Consider the following 22,667-nt stretch of genomic DNA (forward strand, 5'->3'; position numbering starts at 1 on the left):
CGAGCCACTTAGCGATTTAACGTAAGACCAGAACTTCCTAGGATTTGCTGTCAAGTCGGTACATAGAATTTTACTTTCGAATTCACTGAAGGCTTCACGCATCCCTCCTTACGCTAACTTTGACATCGTTTAGCTTCTGTTTGTCTGAGAGGTTTAGGCTGCGTTTAAACTTGCAGTAAAGCTCTCTTTGCTTTCGCAGTAGTTTCCTAACTTTGTTGTTGAACCACGGTGGGTTTTTCCCGTGCCTCACAGTTTTACTCGGCACGTACCTGTCTAAAACGCATTTTACGATTGCTTTGAACTTTTTCCATAAACACTCAACATTGTCAGTGTCGGAACAGAAATTTTCGTTTTGATCTGTTAGGTAGTCTGAAATCTGCCTTCTATTACTCTTGCTAAACAGATAAACCTTCCTCCCTTTTTTTATATTCCTATTAACTTCCATATTCAGGGATGCTCCAATGGCCTTATGATCACTGATTCCCTGTTCTGCACTTACTATGTTACATGCAATGACATAAGGCTGTAGGTTCATTCATCGGCATATATGGACACGGTCTGTGAAATTTATTACGAATAGAGTTTGTAGCAAAGAAATAATAAATTTAAACGTCATGCATGATGCATCGGTTTTCCATGCGTGTTATTATTTGTGATGTATATATCTAGCTCAATGTGTCTGCACAACGATATAATTTTGCACTTAAATTCAGTTTCATATGCGCATATTGTCTGTAAAATGTATCATCAATACAGTTATTAGTAAGTCATAACGATATACTTCATGCTGTGCTTTTACTGCATGAACAGCAGAAAAGTAGTAAGCGGTAAATATTTTTCTTTTCGTCTTTTCGTTATTTTGTTGGGCTTCTTAGCGAAAAAATACCGTAATGGTTTGAAATTATGTGTAAAGTTTGTTGAAAGTCACTAATTGCTCTCATTCTCAAATGCTGGATGAATAAAATCTGGAAATATACACTTCGCGGGCTATGCTACTTTTTTGCCCCTACCCTCATCCCTATGACAAGTAGGCGGTTCCTACCCCAACAGCAACTATCACCTGACAGTAAGTTACATGTGTACCACGTTCTGTTGAAATCAGTCCAGTGGTTTATAAGGAGATGTGGAACACTCACACATACATACAAACAACCACATTTCAGAAAGTACTACCTACGTGTACTATGTTGCAATTTCTTCTTAAAGAAACAATGTTGACAACAACATGGCTGGAGTAGATATGCAAAGAATGCAGAGTTAAAATGTAGAGGCACCTGAACAATAGCATAGACGAAGTTCGTCAATTGACACAGAAGATCTGCCTGTCTGCCCTGTTGTGGTTTTGCAGTATTGTTAGTTATTGCACAGAGTTGTACCAAAATGTGATACCATAGGCTATAATAGAGTCAACATTACCAAAGTAAAGAAACAATCATGTTTCAGTATCAGAGGCAGTGGAGATTATTGTTGTAGCGTAGATAGCGGCAGTTTCTGAATAAAGTATTTAGTGAATATGAATGTTTGGAAACTTTGAAAACCAAACAAGTAATAAATTTAATAAATAAGTTGTACATTTGTCTTACTGGTAGCTTTATCTGTATTCACAACAACAGATGGGGGTAACATTATTAAAGGACACTGTAAAAATATTTGGAACGCTGTCTTACTTAACAGTAAAGCCACGTGGGCATGTTCTCCTTTACAGTGACACTCGTCCTTAGTTAGAAACATATACATACACCAGTTGTTGTACTAAAGCATTATAAGTGTTATGTTTCTTTCTCCAGTAGCAACAACGGTAATTATTTTATACAGTTATAGTGTAGAAGTAACGTGTTAATATTTCTTATGATTTTATTTTCAGTTCACTAAAGTTAGTATCGCACTTGTATTACTTGCCTTGGTATTGTCAGTTTCTTCCACATTTCTATGGTTGAATTGGTACCTTCTCTTCCTGGAACGTGGCACCAGTGCTCAGGTACTGTGAGAGCAATAATCATGGCATAGGCTGACATTGCGGAAAAATACGATGCCAGGCAACAGAAGACAATGCTGAAGCGTATTTGGAACTTTCCATAACTGCCGATTTCTTCTATTATATCCTCAAATATAACGTTCTCCACCTTTCCAATGACTTTACCCTGTCAACAGAAAACAGAAAAATTAGGCAGTTCGAGTAGTTTTCTCTCATGCGCGTGGTTCTTATTTTATTAGAATATTTTTACAGTGGTCACAATTTACTACTGATATTGATTGTGGTTCCTAAAGTAAACACACAGCTACAGCCTGGGCGAGAGACATCTACTGAGGAACTGGAAATAGGGGTACACATTGAAATGCTGACAGTTGAAGAGACTTTCCTCGCCAGTGTTTTGACAGTAACAGAAAGTACAGAGAGCAGTGGGGCATTCTCATTCAGCGCAGCCAACATCCATTCTGTTTCTGATACTCAAGCCTCTCCTAACTCCTAGGTCTGCCATGAAATTGAAAATTCACACTAGGTTTGTCTTCTCTTCCACCAGGCAGTGGAGGCAGCATAGTGGAGCCATTTAGTCTCTTCAGAGGGCGCTTATGGCTGCGAGCTTGCAGAGACAGCCTCATTCTGAGTCTTGTTGTCGTGGCCTGCAGTGGTTGGCAATTGAAACTACGGAGCTAAAGCGGCGGCATCGACTTGAGCCAACACCAGAGGTCACTGTGTTTAGCAACTGAAAAATCATGGGGTGACGCCAGAGCTTTGTATGGCGTGCTGTTCGGACTTGTTCTGCTTCAGTGTGGCAGGCACAAGGAGTCACTGTGGAATACAGTTCGGTACTGAGCGAGGCAAGTTCATTGATGGCAGCCAAGAAAAACGGGTCCTAGGGAAGCAGAATGCTGTGGAACTGAAAGCAGCGTGGAAACAGCAGTACTGAACTGCAGTCGTCAGCGTGGAGTGCAGACAGTTGTAATGCAGACTTTCGCTGAGCTGTGGTATTAGAGTGTGTCTTTCTTTCATCACTCAGAAGAAGACAGCAGCTGACAGATAAGCGGGAAGGATGATGGTAAGCTTCGGTTGTGGTAATAAAGTGCAAGGCACACAATGACGAGTGCCTTTGTGTACGCACCACAGTTGTAATTGGGAAACATTGGTAGTAGCTGGAGTTTGACCAACCAAAAAAGAAGTCTGCTGGGTATTGTTTGTTGTTATGAAGGAGCATGACAAGGTTGTGTAAAACATTCATTGCGCCGTAATTGTATTGTATATTTGCTTGATCGGCCGTAGTGCTATCTGAGTGTATCATTATTAAGTTTGAAAACATGGGTAACTGAGTATTAGCGATAAAAAATCGTATCTTTTACATGTTCATACCTTTTCCTTGTACGTTTCATAGTGGCTGTTTGCGTATATCCATGTAGATAGTGTTCTCCTTTGTGTTGCCCATCTGGGATATGGTAGAGTTGTTGTACGTAGTGAATTGCAGATCATTCTAGTGAGCCACTCCACTTGTTGCTACTGCATTTTTGTGTCCGCTTGTAAAGTGATTTGTTGCAGAAGCAATAGTGCTTCACCTACATACGTGTGCCTCTTTTTTGGGATATGTTTTACTAAATTTTATTGTTACCCTCTCTGCAGATCAGATTATTTTATTACAGTGGTGCGAATAATCGTTTTGCTTTTTGATATGTCACTTGTTATCAGAAGTTAGTCATTACAAAAGGGTGAGTTCAAGGATTTTCTGTATTCACATGCCTCTGGCTTTGTAAAAGGTTCTTTAATAAAATACACACTGATTAAAAGTCCAAACAAACACAACCTCCCAGCCCAACTTCGCTCCCACCAACATTCTTCACCACATGGGGCTGTAACAAGTCGATGTTAATCTTCTGTGCGGTGGGGCAGTTTCATTAGGGAGACTACCCTTATGTTTTAATATAGTATTATCCTATAGTATTATCCTATGACATCAACAATGAAACATAATCTGTAGAATTACGATGAAACTATCTTTCAAATTTTTACTTCAACCTTAATATCAGTATATCATTTAAGACGAGTTCCAGGGTGGTGTTATTAACGAGGCCATTTTAATCTCCACGTTCTTTAGGCTCAGCCAGTTCTTTGACTAAAATGGGAAATTGTGTGATTGTACATGAAGAGAGAACGCTTATTGACTAAGGAATTTGAACATCGCAACCAACATGATATGCGACTTTTTATTCAAAAGGAGCCACTGAACATACGTTTTAAATTTTTGAAGCAATCATTAAGTGTTGTCTAACCACTTTAGATAATCTTACAAAAATTATTTTTGAACGTACATGAAATGTATTTGCAGTTACGAATACCAACAACCATCAGCTATATAAGGGAATGGCGACAATGAAATATGTGCCAGACTGCGGCTCGTACCTGGATTTTAAACTTTACTCGGTCACCTTAACCGCGTTGGCTGTTCATGCATGACTCACAGTCAGACCCAATCATCTATATGTCATTGTTCCCGCATCACAACCTGTACTTGTAGACACATTGTTCCCATACAGGGGATGACTTTTTAACTGAAAGGGGAAGATATCTTAAGTGAAAGTCGCTGCCTGGTATAAGCGGATATAATATGATGCGCATGCAAGTCCGAAAGAACATTGCATTATTCTTCTTATTGAAACAGGTTGCACAGTCTTGTCGTTTTGAATGATTTATCATATTCCGCGTATTTAGAAAAATGATTTCTTATTTGATTGATATAGTTCTTACCATTGCTTACTCCAGATTCAACTGCCTAGCAGAGGTGAATTGTTAGAGACTGTAACTAACAAACAGGATGCAAGGCCATGAATCATTCACTATGGTACAGCACCATGATTGTGTCATTTTTTCATACTTACAAAACACCGTCACCTGCTGTAGCATAAATAAAGCTGTCCCTCTGTAATAGTTTTGCAGTGAGTTCGTGTGAACTTGTATTTGGGAGGTAGGAGGGGGGAGGGGGAGTTTCCTGTGTTGTGTGTACCTGTAACGCAGTGCAGAAAGAAGGGTGATAGAGTGTGCAAGTGAGAGCCAGCAGATAACCCCACAACCAGCCCTGACATGATCTTAAGTCACTGTAGAGTCTGTCAAGTAGTCATGTGCAGATCAAAACGAACTGCCCAGTGGTTAAGATAAGATCCATATAAATGACAACAGCGGAACGCCAATGTCAGTCATCTGCTGCCCATAGTACACTTAAGCCGCAGACAGGCACAGAATTAGGTGTGCCATCCAAAGAGCCAATCTACAAGACTGGTAAATTGACCTTAAGCAATAAAAAGCGTGAGGTCCTCCACGTGCGTACTAAAAAATTAGTTACATTTAGTTACATGATAAATTCACACACATTTAATGATTATCAGTTGAACTAGATATCTAGAGGTTACAGTTATAAACAACTTAGCAAATGTTGTAAGGAATGCCAACCAATGGCTGCCTTTCATTGACAGAACACTTAGATGACGCAACACATCTAGGCCTACTGAACTGACTGCTTACACTAATTGCTGATAATTGTTTTATGTACATAAGGGCGTGATGCAAGGTATAATTCTCTGCCCAGTGTACCAGTTATTAGAGTTTCTTTGTACTACATTCAAATATAGAGCATGGGAACAATGATTGTCTAAATGGCTCTGTGCGTGCCTTAATTAATGTAATCTTGTTCTTACAGAATCTGTGGGAACGACCTATGAGGGAAGCAGTATATTCCCAGAGTCATCATTTAAACCAGTTCTTGAAACGTAGTAAGTAAGGTTTCTCTTCAAGCGTCTGGCAGTTCAATTTCGTCATCACTTCTGTGACACTCTCCAATGGGTGAACCACACTTGTGACCATCTGTGCTGTCCTACTCTGCATACTTTCAATATCCCCTGTTAGTCCTATTTGGAGAGGGTTCCACGCACTTAATAATATTCTAGCATGGATTGCACGAGTAATTATTAAGCAGTCTCTTTTGTAGACTGACATCATTTCCGCAGTATTTCATGTCGATATTAGCGACGGCTAAGCCTATATCCTTAGAAGGTGTTACACCTCGGTATTTGTATGAGCTGGCCGATTCCAGCTGTGACTCATTGGTGTTGTAGTCATGGAATACTACACTTTGTGTGAAATGCACAATTTTACATTTCTGAACATTTAAAGAAAGATGAACTTACTGTATTCGGTGGTTATTACTAAGTCATAAAACTTGAAATCGTGAATGTCTACCACTCTTTCTGCTTTCTGTCGTTGACTCTGAAGGAAATAGATGTTACGAGAAGAAAGCTTATATAAATATCTTATGTTCAATAAAGCGTTAAAAAGAGTTCGAATTTAAAGTCAGTCGCATCAAAAATCAACTTTAATAAACTTTAATTACACAGATCAGACGAATAGGGTATAATACTACACATGTTAAATTCGTTTAATGCATAGAAACGCTCCCATTCCAGGGCGCTTTGGAAAACTGGTGCCTTGCTATTTCGCTTATATTAACACAACTTTGCTTTCTCTTTCATGGAATTAAATCTGCACTAACCGGAAATGGGAGAAAAATCATAAAATCGTAAAAATATCAGCAATTAGAACCCACGAGAATTTCGTTGGTGGAGCTAAGGTATTCAAGTAATGTTACACTTATTCGTGGAAGCTTGCTTGTGTTAAATTTTGTACAGAAGCGATCACAATTTTACAGTGCTGTTTAGAGTATTTTGCTCTTAGGCACGGTGTAGATAGTTTCCCGATTATTTATATTCCTTTATCTTAGTGTAGCGAAACAGGCACTCAAGTGTTCAGAGATTGACTGTAAGCTGCTCCAGACCAATGTTGCCAAGTTACTGGTTTTCCCACTAAAACTGGTGTGTAAATTTTGCGTCAAGTGGCTGGTGAGAATTATAGTGGTTTTTAAAACTATTTGGATAGTTTCACAGTACAATTATTTTTGAAAACAGTTTATACACAGCAACGGCATTGTTTAATTTTTTTGGTACTTAGAAAAAACATTTACATATTCATAGCAAATCACACATTGAGGTTTAGGCTAAGGCCCAGTGAACGTAAAACCGATTTACAAGTAATCAAGAGTTATATTTTCTAATTTTTCAAGTAAACTTAACACTGATCTTGGCAGGGTAAGGTTCAAGGGACTCCGCCGACAATTTAGATTCAATGGACACTGACAACTTCGGTTCGAGAGTCACTGATTTACTTGCTTGAACATCAAATGCATTATCTTCCTCTTCATCTGTAGGCCTTTCTCGTTTCAGCGAACCACTTTTTAACCAACGGTCCATTTTTAACTACGCGAACTGTAGCTTCCGCGAAAAACAACGCTTTACAAACACTACTGTTTTAATACAGAACATTGAATATGTAAACAATACGGTCTGTGAAAGCACTGACAATAAATTAACAATGGCCGATTGTCGTCTGAAATGCGAATTTCTGTGTAAAGTGACTGTCAGTTGTCAGCTGCAAAGAGGCAGCGCGCGCCGTCTAGCAGCATACAGCAAAACTACTTGCCTCTATCTAATTCTAATTTTGCGCTAGAGTGTGCTAGTGTCAGTTGGCTCTAGGAAGACGCTAGACGCAGAAATTAGCGTTCGCTGAAGCTCTGCTCATGCAGGAAGCGGCCAAAACAAAAAATCTGTTATCATACGAAATATATTTAATATATTTTTTATTCTAACAGCATCCTGCGGACCCCTCTGGCATAGCTCGCGGACCCCTGGGGGACCGCGGACCACCTGTTGGGAACTAGTGCACTATATTATTAATAAATCTCCTTCTGCAAGCGTAGTACGTATTATGCGGACACTTTTACGTGACAGTTTATGTGGGGAGGGGGGGAGGTTGGTACTCGATTGTCAACATACCGATAGAGGCTGCACGCCCGGGTTCCCGGGTTCGATTCCCGGCGGGGTCAGGGATTTTCTCTGCCTCGTGATGACTGAGTGTTGTGTGCTGTCCTTAGGTTAGTTAGGTTTAAGTAGTTCTAAGTTCTAGGAGACTGATGACCATAGATGTTAAGTCCCATAGTGCTCAGAGCCATTTGAACCATTTGATAGAGGCTGGACCGAATGGTTTGTGTATTCTGCTTCGCTTTGTGTCGTGCATTGCTCGTTGTTGCCATTTCATATTTTGAAATGAGTGCAGAGACTAATCTCGATCAGTTGCGGGGTTCGAATATGATTCTCACAACACCAGAAGGGATCAGCGACCCATGTGACCAGGAAGACAATCCAGCTTTCGTAGAAGCAGAAAACATGGGCGTTGGCTGCCACCCCTGCCGGTAAGTCCTCGTTTGTTTAGGTTCGCCGCCGGCTGCCATGGCCCAGCATACATTGTGAGAATGATAACCACAGTGTCGGTGTTAAGGTGGTGTTTTTTTTACTCCAGTGAATGCTGTTTTAGTGCTGAACGCGAGTAAAGTAAAGGTATAGTATACTCAGAAATTTCGAACTTTATGTCTGCGCGATAGTAAATTTACAGAGTTGCTAGAAAAAAAAAACCACAAGACATCTGCAGCACCTTTTTCTAGCGTAAGACAAACAAAAATGCCTTTCAAACTCGTAAAATAATCTTTAAAGTAAATGAAGCTGAAGGTTCCCTTGCATCATTTGTTTCTATCCACTGTGCGATCATTTCGTGGGATCACTTGAGTGATTTGTTCAAGAGTAAGTTCACAGACATTTTTGTCACCAGAAAACTTCAAATACATAGAACAAAGAGTATTGCAGTTATAAATGCCCTATTTTGTGGAAAATTTGCGGCAAGATATCGGTGACAGCATGTATAACATGTTAATTGATGAATCAGTTGATATTAGCGTGAACAAATTCTTAGGAACAACAATAATACACTACAGTGTTGCAACCAGCGCGATGATTTTAGCCTTTTTGAAAGCAGCCAACCTCGAGTATCGTAATGAACAGTCTATTGTAACAGCAATTAAAAACACACTTGGGAATTGGAATTAGATCTAGACAAGCTGCAGGGTATAGGCACAGACAATGCGAGTGTAATGGTAGGTGTTAACAATGGTCTCCACCAAATTTTGGGAAAATATATTCCGCATTGGATTCTTGTAAAATGTATATGCCATTCAATTCATCTTGCTACTTCTGCTACGAGTGAAACGCTGCCAAGACATTTTGGCTTCTTAGTTAGGGAAACATATAATTGGTTTTGACATTCTTCAACTCAGCAATAGTATCACGATATTTATCAGACAGTCAATGAGGCAGCAGAACCCCTCAAAATTCTAAGCGCATGTGATACGTTGTAGTTGTCCATAGAGCCTGTGATAATAAGAGTTGCAGATCAGTGGTTAGAGTTTAGGACGCACGTTGAAATAACTCGAATCAAAGACAAGTGCTACACTGCATAAATACTTTATGCGATGCTTTCTGATGAATGCAATTTGGCTTCCCATTCCATCACCTACAACACACAGAGTAACTGACTTTTTACCCCAAGGAATTGTCGCCAGAAGAAACAATTTTCGGAGATACAAACAGGACTCCGAAGGTGAGAGAAAATACAACTTTCCAAGCAACAAGGACATCAAACTGTGTAATCAATGTGTATCATAAAAGTAAGCGTACAGTGGGTGTGCTACTAAAACTAAGAAACGAGTCCCAGTATGATCAAGAGGGTTAAATGGTGTGGTAACCTCTATCCCCCTTCCATGAAGAAGGTTCTCGTTTTTACCTGAAGGGCATACTTTTGAAGATATAAGAGCTTGGAATATTCGTCGTCTAGAAATTTCTAGAACATTCCAGAAAATTCGAGAGTGTTCGAGAACATTGCAGAACATTCGAGAGTATTCGAGAGCATTCAATAACATTCCAGAATGTTCCGGAATGTTCCACAATGATCTGGGTGTTCTGGACTATTGAGAAACGGTCTGGAACATTCGGTAAGATTCCAGAATTTTCAGGACCGTCCCGGACCATCCCGCGTCAGTTTGGAATATTCTAGAACACTCTTCAATATTGTGGAATATTCTGCAACATGGCTGGCCATTCGAAGCTGTTTTGATATGACCGACACCGGTGTGGCTATCCACTGATAGGGGTATATAAAGCAAGACCCGTCATGTGCATGAGCGTAAGTTTCTTATTAGTGATGAAGGGAGGAAACGAAAAAGTAGCGCAGTGAGTCAATAAAAACAGTGAAGAGTGAATAATCAAAGTGTTACAGTGCCTAAAAATGAATCGAAAAGCGACAAGTAAAAGAACAACCTAACAAATGAAGCGTTCCACTACGACACCACGAGAGAATATAACAAACACGTCGTAATCGGAAAAATGGACAACAGCTGCCAATTTTGCAATGTGAAAAAATTCGTTAGAGAAACACCGGGATTATGTTGCATGAATCGAAAAATTCGTTTACCACCACTGGATGCATCTCCGCAGGAATTTTTACATTACATGACGGGGGAAACTGCAGAATCAAAACACTTTCTTCATAATGCAAAAGCATACAACGCCTGCTTAGAAACAATTTCTTTTGGTGCCACTTCAATAAACACAACAAAGATGAAATCGATTACATTTTTTTTCCATCCAAGAACAAATCTACCACAACATGGGATCATTACTACCACTACCCGACGAAGATCTTCTATTTCTGTACGTATATTTCACCGGAAATGAAGAAATAGAAACCGATCAACGATGTACAATTATCAGTGAATCGAGACGAGAAGTAGTCCAAGACGTACAGAGGATCTTAGATAAATGCAATCAACTGATTCACATATTCTAAATAACACTAGACCAAATGATTTCTGATGACTATAAAGTTAAAACTGGAGACGACAAAAGACCACCTGGAGTACATGAACGTCGATTTAATGCACTTCAGATAGACGAAGTCACCATCGTAATTGTGAACAATGAAAACACAGGCTGGGACATAATTATACAATGGAGAACGGAAGGACTATAACTCATTGCAGAGACACACCGTTCATGTGATGCCCTCTAACATCCATTAATATTTCTGAACGGAGAGGACTTATATCATTTTAATGTGAAACAAATCCAACCTGCAACAGGCGTAGAAACAAACAGAAAAGTCACTATCAAAGAGTTCTACGCTTATCGGTCGACGATCAGAGACAATGAAACATACAGCCACATTCTCAACACTCCCCGTTTATTTCTACAATTCCTGGTAGATATGTATGCAAAAATAGAAGGGGAATGGATGCTTTACATAAACCTAAATCAGAAGGAACTACGCACAGAAGAATACATACACCTTCTAGACGAAATCATAAATATCGGAAACACTGGAACAATGTTAATCTTACCCTCATCGTACATAGGAAGTCCGAGACACATGCACGAAGACACTCAAGATGCCATGACGTACATAACAAAATGTGGACGACCTGACCTCTTCACAACATTCACGTGCAGCTCGTCGTGGCTAGAAATCAAAGAACAGCTAAGATACCCACAAACCCCTTGCATCGACACAACATAATAGCCTGAGTTTTCAGACAAAAACAAATGAGATTCACTGATCACAAAAGACCACATCTTTGGAACTGTAAGAAGCCTGATGTGCACATCGAATGGGAAAAACGAGGACTGCCTCACTCACACTCTCACATGGCTACACGACAGAGTTCATCCCACAGATATCGTCAAAATCATCGAAACTGAATTTCCCGGTCCACGAGAAGATCCATAACTGTACAACACAGTAGTGATCCACCGATCATGTGGGCCACTAAACCCCAATTCGCCACGTTTGAGCGATGGAAAATGTACCATAAAAAATACCCAAAACCACACTCGGAAGACACGCAAAGACGAGTTGACGGTTATTCCAAATACAGAAGCCGATCACTCAAAAACGGAGGCTTCACATCAAAAAGACGAATACAAGGTAACGACGAACTGGAAATATATGATCGTTGGGTAGTACCATACAACACATTACTTTCAAAAATGCCCCAAGCACGCATAAACGTAGAATAGTGCAATTAAGTGAAATCCATCAAATATTTCTGTAAGTGTGTGAACAACGGTAGTGACATGGCAGTTTTCAAATAGCCAAAGGCAGTGAAAAATAAAACAGAAACGATGAGATCCCCATGTACCAAATCGGAAGATACGTCAACAGTAACGAAGCAGTGTGGTGAATTTTCGGTTTTCCCATATTCGAACTGTGCAACATCTGGTAGTACATTTGGAGAATGGACAGAGAGTTTACTGCACAGAAGATATCACCAGAAAAACTGCAGGCGAACCACACCAGAACACAATATTAACAGATTTGTACCAACTGTGCCAAACGAATCCATTCACGAAAACATTACTATATTTCGACGTTCCTATCTATTATACGTGAAATACAATAAGAAAAATCTTTCAACGACGAAAGCAAGGAATTGTAGTAGAAGATCACCAGGAATCATGAAAGCTGGCGCACTAGGTCGAGCATACACCGTACACGCGAACAACGCCGAATGTTTCCATCTCCGGATGCTGCTACACGAAATATGGAGACCAACAAGTTTCACAGATCTCAAGGCAGTTGATGGTTACCTACGCCACATGTACAGAGAAGCATGCCAACGCTTAGGACTATTGGGAAGCGACAACCACTGGCAATTAACTCTGCAAGAAGCTTCACTCACTGCCTCAGCTGAACAAATGAGAGACTTATTATCCATGATTCTGACGACATGTAACACATCGAATCCAAAGCAGCTATGGGCCTGCTCCAAAGCACTCTATTAAATCTGAGAAGCTCATCCTGAACTGAGCATAGAGTTCAACGACGACATCTTCGAAGAAACACTCATTCCCCTTGACGATAAATGTTTAGCAATAAACAACCAGACCTTAAGACAACTTGGGATGCAAGCACCATGAAAAGATGCTCTCAGTGTGCTAAACTTCGAAATTACGAAGGAAAAAAGCTGCAACATCAACAAACTACTTCCGTACGTTGCTCACAGCAAACCACTCCTCAGTGAGAATCAAAAGGAAATTTACAACGTTATCATCGACCTGATCGACAACAACACTGTCGCAATTATTTTCTTGGACTCACCAGTTGGCAGCGGGAAAACGTTTCTAATAAATTTATTGCTTACGGAAATACGTGCTAAACAACACATCGGACTCGCAGTGGCATCATCCAGCATTGCAGCCACACTTATGAAAGGAGGACGATTGCCCATTCCACCTTACAACTGTTGTTGTTGTTGTTGTTGTGGTCTTCAGTCCTGAGACTGGTTTGATGTAGCTCTCCATGCTACTCTATCCTGTGCAAGCTTCTTCATCTCCCAGTACTTACTAAAACCTACATCCTTCTGAAACCCTACAACTACCGTTGAATATAGCCGAAGAACAAATCCCGTTGTACACTCCTGGAAATGGAAAAAAGAACACATTGACACCGGTGTGTCAGACCCACCATACTTGCTCCGGACACTGCGAGAGGGCTGTACAAGCAATGATCACACGCACGGCACAGCGGACACACCAGGAACCGCGGTGTTGGCCGTCGAATGGCGCTAGCTGCGCAGCATTTGTGCACCGCCGCCGTCAGTGTCAGCCAGTTTGCCGTGGCATACGGAGCTCCATCGCAGTCTTTAACACTGGTAGCATGCCGCGACAGCGTGGACGTGAACCGTATGTGCAGTTGACGGACTTTGAGCGAGGGCGTATAGTGGGCATGCGGGAGGCCGGGTGGACGTACCGCCGAACACGTGGGGCGTGAGGTCTCCACAGTACATCGATGTTGTCGCCAGTGGTCGGCGGAAGGTGCACGTGCCCGTCGACCTGGGACCGGACCGCAGCGACGCACGGATGCACGGATGCACGCCAAGACCGTAGGATCCTACGCAGTGCCGTAGGGGACCGCACCGCCACTTCCCAGCAAATTAGGGACACTGTTGCTCCTGGGGTATCGGCGAGGACCATTCGCAACCGTCTCCATGAAGCTGGGCTACGGTCCCGCACACCGTTATGCCGTCTTCCGCTCACGCCCCAACATCGTGCAGCCCGCCTCCAGTGGTGTCGCGACAGGCGTGAATGGAGGGACGAATGGAGACGTGTCGTCTTCAGCGATGAGAGTCGCTTCTGCCTTGGTGCCAATGATGGTCGTATGCGTGTTTGGCCCCGTGCAGGTGAGCGCCACAATCAGGACTGCATACGACCGAGGCACACAGGGCCAACACCCGGCATCATGGTGTGGGGAGCGATCTCCTACACTGGCCGTACACCACTGGTGATCGTCGAGGGGACACTGAATAGTGCACGGTACATCCAAACCGTCATCGAACCCATCGTTCTACCATTCCTAGACCGGCAAGGGAACTTGCTGTTCCAACAGGACAATGCACGTCCGCATGTATCCTGTGCCACCCAACGTGCTCTAGAAGGTGTAAGTCAACTACCCTGGCCAGCAAGATCTCCGGATCTGTCCCCCATTGAGCATGTTTGGGACTGGATGAAGCGTCGTCTCACGCGGTCTGCACGTCCAGCACGAACGCTGGTCCAACTGAGGCGCCAGGTGGAAATGGCATGGCAAGCCGTTCCACAGGACTACATCCAGCATCTCTACGATCGTCTCCATGGGAGAATAGCAGCCTGCATTGCTGCGAAAGGTGGATATACACTGTACTAGTGCCGGCATTGTGCATGCTCTGTTGCCTGTATCTATGTGCCTGTGGTTCTGTCAGTGTGATCATGTGATGTATCTGACCCCAGGAATGTGTCAATAAAGTTTCCCCTTCCTGGGACAATGAATTCACGGTGTTCTTATTTCAATTTCCAGGAGTGTATAAAATCTCAAGAGCATCTGGACGGGGTGAACTTCTAAAGGAAGCTAAAATTATCTTCTTGGACGAATGCGCAATGGCACGTAAAAAATCACTCGAAGCGATAACATTACAAGACATGCGATGAAACTCTGAAGTGATGAGAGTTGAACTATCGAAAGACGAAACAACAGCACATTTTGCTCAACAACTTTTACAAACAGACGGAAAGACATATCCTACTGACCAGACGATAGGGCTCATTAAACTCAATAGTGATTTCTGCAACATAACCAATGCTGAAAACGAACTCATCGACAAAATTTTTCCAAAGACGGTTCACAGCTGTATCAATCCGAAGCGGTTATTTGAAAGGGCAATTTTGGCAACTAACAATGATATTGTCGGCGATAGCAACTTTAATATTGAAAAGAAAATTCCCGGTGAAGAGAGAATATACAAATTGATCGACACCATGGTAAACGTTGAAGAAAATGTGAACTTCCCTACAAAATTTCTAAACTCTTTGCAAGTACGAGAAATGCCATTACATTGCCTCCGACGTAAAACTAGATCTCTGATCATACTACTCAGAAATCTCAACTCACCAAAAGTATGTAATGGAACAAGGATAATAGTAAAACAGCTATCAAATAACATCATCGAAGCCGAACTTATGACTGGAAAGTAAAAAGGACCCACACTGTTTATCCCCAGGAATACCACTAATCTTTACTGAACTACCATTCAAATTTAAAAGACTGCAATTTCCAATCAGACTAGCCTACAGGTTTACAATGAACAACGCACTAGGACAAACTTTAAAATACTGCGGCATCAACCTCAAAGACTCCTGCTTCTCTCAAGGTCAACTACACGTAGCTTGCACTCGAGTAGGAAATTAAAAAGAAAAATTGTACATATATATCCCGGACACCAAAATGAAAGCTATTGCACATAAGTAAGTATTTTAAATAGTTATGTTTTCAATATAATTTTTTACTTCTTATACTTTAAGAAGTATTGTAAAGAGTTATAATATGTTTCGAATATTTTTTTTACCTCTTATACTTTAAAGTTCAAATTCTACAGGTGGCAGGGGTAAAATACAGGGAACGAAAGGCTATTTAAAATCTGTACGGAAACCAGATGGCTGTTACAAGAGTTGAGTGGCAGGAAAGGGAAGAAATAGTTGAGAAAGGGTAAGACAGGATTGTAGCCTATCCCCGATGTTATTCAATCAGTGTATTGAAATATAAAGAAATATTTGGGGTAGGAATTAAAGCCAGGGAGAAGAAATATAAACTTTGAGTTTTTCCGATGATATTGTAATTCTGACTTATCATGCTTTGTGTGAAAATACTGGTCACGAAGTCAATTATAAATTACGCAACATAAGTTTCGCCTACTTATCTCGTAGTTATCATTTTAAAATGTGAATCATTTCCCTCTTAACGTAAAACTGTTTTTCAAATGTTTTGTCTCGTTAGTTTCAAGGTGGTGCTAATTAAACACCTGAGAGAACAGAGAACTAGTAACGGGCACATAGCAGTGGTATTATTCTTTCGATAATTGTACTATCGTAGTAATTAGGCTGTACTCTTACTCATTTTCATCATCTTAATTGTAGTGATTGATACAAAAGTTCTTGAAGTACCTGTACTTAGCATTTTTAACTGTTACGGCAACTATATTTTTCTAAAGAACTATTTTTTCACATTCCCTCTAAACGCATCCGCGGAAGAAAACAGTTTTTTTTCTTTTTTTTTTTTTGTAAGACACTACATTGGCGACCGATTAGAGGACGTTATAGTCCAGTAGATTAATGCATACTGTCTTTCTATGTTTCATGAAAACCGCGTTACTGAGCCTGACGGAATATATGTGGGCGTGAAAACGATGTAGAGCCATGACGGAGCCGGAGTGTGGGAAAGCAAGCGCTCATCGGTATGTCTGGCATGATGAGCGAGGTACTGATCTTCTCCGTCGCTTGTCAGCGTCAGGGTGACAGCGCTGCGTGAACAGAGAGATCGGGCAGTAATCTCATGTAAAATTTAAATGCCAATACAGAACTTGGCCAGATTAAGTAAAACTACACCAATGTCAAATGTTTTGAGGCTCAGCGTGATCTGATTATCAGTTTCTTCACAAATCTAGTATTTACGAAAGTTTAAACGTGCATGATATTAGACTTAAGAAGTTACACTTTTCGAAATGAGTTTAGTTGGTTATAAAAACCTTTGAGAAGAGACACAATAGTTTTATGCTCCATAGAGAACCAATGAGAAGCCGTGGTGTAATTCCTCTGAGAAAAATGTAGGCGAATGCTCAAAAATGTGGACGAGTGCCCTCCCTGACCTATATTCCATGACACACATAAAGTTACGTTATGGCCATTCTGTGGGTTTCAGAAGGAATTCAGTGAAAATACGCACCTAGTTTAGGAACAGTATTGTATGTCTAAAGGGCGTCGCAATGGGTGCTTTGAATGCCAAGGACTGCCTAGAATTTCAACAAATCCTTTGGGATCAAAATACCGATGACACCGAAATTTATATCTGAAGCTCGCTCCGCCACTATCTCGCTTCATTGCCACCTTTCGGAGAGAACTGCTGTTGTTGCAGAGATGGCATGAGGTCTCGAAACTTTTATTGCAGCTGTACGACTCCCACGAGGACATGTCGACTCAGAGGATGGGCAGGCCTTTTGAGGACAGTGCTCCCACCTGGAAGTAGGCTGCTCCGATTCCGCACGTACATGTCAGTAGTCGCTGTCTTCTGTGTCGTCCTTACTAATCTCACGCCGACGTGCGGTTTTGTGAAGCCCACCCTCCATCCACACGACAGTTTAAGGATTACGCGACGAGAAATGTCCTGCTTTCTCTAACGTCACGCACTTCAGTGATCGTCCTGCTAGCCGCAGAGCATATGACATCACCTGACGGAAGAGTACTAAATGTACCAGCACATGCTCTGGTACAAAGGCACGTGCCACAGTGAAGAAATTCACCCGGACCGGCCTGCCACGCTCAAACTGGAAGAGGTGGTAGCTTACTACTGTGGCATTTTGATATTTTCTCTGTATGTCGATCTTTATAAGGATGGTTGCGGGACCTCGGCTGTTCAGTAGAGAATGTCAGAACAGAACACCTTTCAGCCGTCTAAATTTACAAATTATTATTTTATTGATCAACGAGTTTGGGCAGTATATTACGCCACGTTGTTAGTCTAACATTTGGCAGGTGATGATTGAAATGATCGCAGTCTCAAAAATCCTCGGATACCAGTCATTGAATGTTGACCCATATTTTGACTGGACCAGAGCTGGGGGTCTTCCTAAGTGTTATCAGTGGGCCTGAAGATGGCGCAATATACCGCCGAAACCGGTTGCTCAATAAAACGACAATTTGGAAATTTAGACGGCTGAAAGGAGATTTGGTTTGACATAATAATTTGATATTTTCGACGCCGCCAATAAAATGAAATGGGCACCCGGTGAAATCTACGCTGCAAGAAATCCAGGAAATGATACATGAGAAGTTTCGCCTGAATAAGAGCTAGAAACACTGCCATGATTTGTCCGCTAAACAGCGATGTGGAGATCTAAACAGCAAGTAACATGAGAAACTTTTAGCACTGAAATCGGAAGCATCACCGATGATTATCGTGCACTTCATCACCAACACGAGCCCAATTTCCGCTTGGCATTCTTGATGAAATCATCCAGACGCCAGCGAAGAGAAAGAAACGACACTTTTGCAGATATTATTTGGAGCCAGTCGACGAGGGAAGAACACCAAATTGCCACCTCTTTTGACGCTGAAAAGATACAGAGATATGCTACATGTCCAAAGCATTTTCATTTACTGCCCGAATGCTGTATGTGTTGTAGATGTACGAAACATTTTAGAGACAGTGCCAGTACTTTGAATGCGGGGTAGTGGTCGATTGGGTGCTTCACTGTCGGAATAAGAAACAATTTGCTTAGTGTCTTGATAAACGTTCGTTAGCCACGAATGGGAATTTCTCAGCCGCCGGACGGAGTTCCCGATAAAAAAGATTGCTTGAAAAGTGTATGCAGAGGTGGAGTGCTACTAGGTGAGTGTAGTGAATTTTTAGTGGATACAAGCGCTGATAGTCGGTACCTAATTTGGATCTCCTAGGTACGAAGAGACTGAAGCATGTCTTACAACGAGAATGTAAATTTTTACTTCTTTTGTAAATTTCAAAGATAAATTTAATGCCAATCAGAAGATTATTTAATTCACAGATTGTGTTTAGCGAAAATCGGAAAAGACTAACATCCCAATGTTATTCATTTTTAAAAGTGTGAAAGCGTAGACTTCCTCTTCGGGTCTTCATTTCTACTTTTGTTGCACTGGCGAATAGAGGTTCGAGTAACTGCTCCATGTAATTTGTAATAATTAATGATTAATAATGTAGTTTATTACAAATGCAATAAACTGCATTATAATAAATGTGTTTTTGAAATGTGCTTCTATAGAACAATGCTGAAGATTAGGTGTGCAGATCACGTAACTAATGAGCAAGTACTGAATAGAATTGGGGAGAAGAGAAATTTCTGGTACAAACTTACAAAAAGAAGGGATCGGTTGGTAGGATACATTCTGAGGCCCCAAGGGATACTAATCTAATACTGTAGGGAAGCATGGGAGGGGGGGAGGGGGTAAAAATCGTAGACAGAGACCAAGAGATGAATACAGTAATCAGATTCAGAGAAATATAGGTTTCAGTAATTACACGGAGATGAAGAGACTTGCACAGGATAGAGTAGCATGGAGAGCTGCATCGAAACAGTCTTTGGACTGAAGACCACAACAACTACAACATAACAAATCCATTTGCAGTAATACAGACTCCTTTGGAATCATGCATTTCATCTGGTTTATGACTTCTAACGTTTCAGATCTGTCTATCAGAATTGAGCACACATTGTTTGGAAGCAAAATGGCCAATAGCTTACCGCGAAAGGTCACTTTACCATTGCGTTCTACGTAGTCCGATTTGATACCTTTGCCACTTTGTGCACAGAAGTCTCTATATGATACTGTCACGCTCAATGCTTTTAAATAATAACGACACATGTGCGTGCTGCGTGTACTGACCTTTACGTAAAATGGACCGGAAAATCAACAGTGCATACAAAACTCATAATCGTGATGGAGAACTGGCTGCTGCAGCAAGCACGGAATTTTGATGCCAGTGGTAAGTTAAAGCTTTAAACGTAGCTCGAGCTGCACTGCACTTGCAGGTGACCCACCAAATTTCCATCCAATGTAACACTGTGCCAACCAAGCAGCATCAGCCTCACCGCTCGACCCTGCTGTCAGCTAGTGGGATGCAGAGGAAGGCGTTGCCAAGAGACGCGGTCTCGGCATTTTTCATTATCGATAGTGGACCGGCTCATCCTCCCCTGCTTAAACAAAATCAAGGAATACTAACCACTAAATGGCTACCTCGTCCAGCGCCTTAATTATTTAACTTAGCTGACTAAGATGAACTCAGATACATTCTTTGGGTTTTGGGTTTTGGACCAAGTAACCACTGGTGCGACGTTTTGTACAATTTCGAATGGTTCTATGAAGCGCGTTGTCATCTTTTCCATAATTTCCTGTCCACCTTTACTATACATCCAGAGTTCCTTAACATAAACCAAGTCCCCAACATGAAGAGAAATCCCACTACAACATTGGTTGTACGACCTAGCCTGCCCCTGATACTAGCGATAGGTGATGTGATAGGACACATTCCATTTAATTTTAATAGTATCTGAGTCTGTCCTTTCAGGTGAGAGGTCGCCCATTGTCCACAAATTACTAACTGCTAATTGATAGGGTAGCATAACATGAGCTTAGCTAGAGTGGTCTTATGCATTTCATTACTGCGGTGTTAAATACGAAAACAAACCAAATGACTGAACTACGCCATTGTGATTGGTTACGGCAATGTAAACTTTCAAAGATGCTTTTAAATTCCAGTTGATCTGCTCAACAAAATTTGTTTTGGGAAATAGGGCACAGTAGTAACAAGAAAAATGGCTTGGTAAAAGTAAAACTTCCCAAAAGAACTGGAAGGAAAGTTGACCTTGAGTGGCCCAAAACTAGAGAAAATGTTAGTCATGTGTTGCATGGTAACATTCGTTGTAACTGACGTGCTAGCAATGAGCCAAACAAGTCTACTGAAGCACCCACAATAACACATACGTAGCAATGTCCGTTTCTGGTGGGGGCAAGAGGTCCTACGTAATAGGTTAACTTCTTACCCATTTGGTTGATTTCCCTGGAAGAGCACGACAGTCGCGATGCGTGATGGGTTTCGGCCTAGCTACCTTCGTAATTCACACTGACCAACTAGTTTCCTAACATCTTTGTAAAACCCCTCCCGAGTCAGATAATCCTTAATTTTTTGAACCGTCTTAGAGAAACCCAAATGACCGCCGTAAAAATAGTGTAGAAATTATTGGAACCAACCGATATTAGGTGCTTTGGCAAATAAATTCGATAGTGGTATAAATCTTTTTGAATTGGAAACTGCATGTGACAACCTAGACAGCCCAGCGACTGTAGTGGCCAACACTAAGGGAAGGTGATTAATTTCAGAGAGACTACAGTCCATACAGAATGTCGTAGTTCGTTTAAACTCATTTGCAAACGGAATCTGAGAACAAGCTTGGTGAAAACGGTATTGATTCTAAAACGACTGTGCCGTTTAAGGCACGATTGTCCAATCTGGGACGATAATCTGCCCCACCTGATTTAGGAAGTAACAAAATGGGCGACGCATAAGGAGATATCGAAGATCTAATCAAACCAACCTCCAGAAGCCGGTCGACTGTCTTCCACAACTACTCCATCTTGGGAAGTAACAAACAACAACGGGTTTGTCTAACAAGTATGTGATCCGTTAAACGAATGCGGTACTGAATTTTATTAGTTTCTCCAAGTCTGTCTGTTAAAACCTGGCCGGCCGCAGTGGCCGTGCGGTTCTGGCGATACAGTCTGGAACTGAGCAACCGCTACGGTTGCAGGTTCGAATCCTGCCTCGGTCATGGATGTGTGTGATGTCCTTAGGTTAGTTAGGTTTAATTTGTTCTAAGTTCTAGGCGACTGATGACCTCAGAAGTTAAGTCGCATAGTGCTGAGAGGCATTTGAACCATTTGTTAAAACTTCTAGAAATTGATCTAGAATTTGAAGTAATCTTTTAGCTTGTCGTTTACATAATTATTCAGATTAAAATTATTAGCCTCACCATTAACTGTACGAAACGTCTGGTGAGCATCATGTTAGCAGAAGGCAATATCACTCACTCCTATAATTTAAAGAAATAAATCTCATCAGAATAATTCAACAGGCACCCTGCTTTGCTTAAAAAGTCACATCCAAAAATTACTCATGTGGTTAATCCTTTAACAAACAGAAACTGGGGGGGGGGGGGCTACGAATGTTCTCAATATTTATTTCGGCCAACACTGTGTAGCTACCAGTAACAAGCTACTATTGGCCATAAAGCACATTTCTTCCACATGATTTAACGGTCCAGATTCTCCCAAACCTCGATACCGAAAGTAACACCCGCTGTCTAACAAAGAAACCGAACTGCAGGGAGAAAACAAGGCACAGACTGGTTCGGAGTTCAAAAATGAGCATACAAGAGGTAATGAACTACCATCTAACAAATTAATTTTCCGACAATGGAACGGTGGTTCGTGGCCAGTCTCATGCCATGCCGCGCCATCAGATCATGGCATCATTTGCTTCAAAAAGCTTCAGGAAGTTGTGGGCAGACTCTGACTACACGACCAGATTTACAGCAACTTAAACACACAGTATCATCACGAAGTTTTCGTGCAGAAACAGGCGACAC

General features: G+C 41.4%; 1 protein-coding gene across 1 annotated transcript in view; it reads right to left on the reverse strand.

Annotated features, from left to right (window-relative positions):
* Positions 1–22,667, reverse strand: part of LOC124789780 (solute carrier family 22 member 7-like) — a 131,938-nt gene that overhangs the window by 104,267 nt on the left and 5,004 nt on the right. The window contains exon 2 of the mRNA XM_047257245.1: positions 1,900–2,141. Within this exon, the coding sequence (XP_047113201.1) occupies positions 1,900–2,141 (242 nt within the window). The remainder of the gene's footprint in view (positions 1–1,899; positions 2,142–22,667) is intronic.

The sequence above is a fragment of the Schistocerca piceifrons genome, chromosome 3 (assembly GCF_021461385.2).
Source record: "Schistocerca piceifrons isolate TAMUIC-IGC-003096 chromosome 3, iqSchPice1.1, whole genome shotgun sequence".
Lineage (NCBI taxonomy): Eukaryota > Metazoa > Arthropoda > Insecta > Orthoptera > Acrididae > Schistocerca > Schistocerca piceifrons.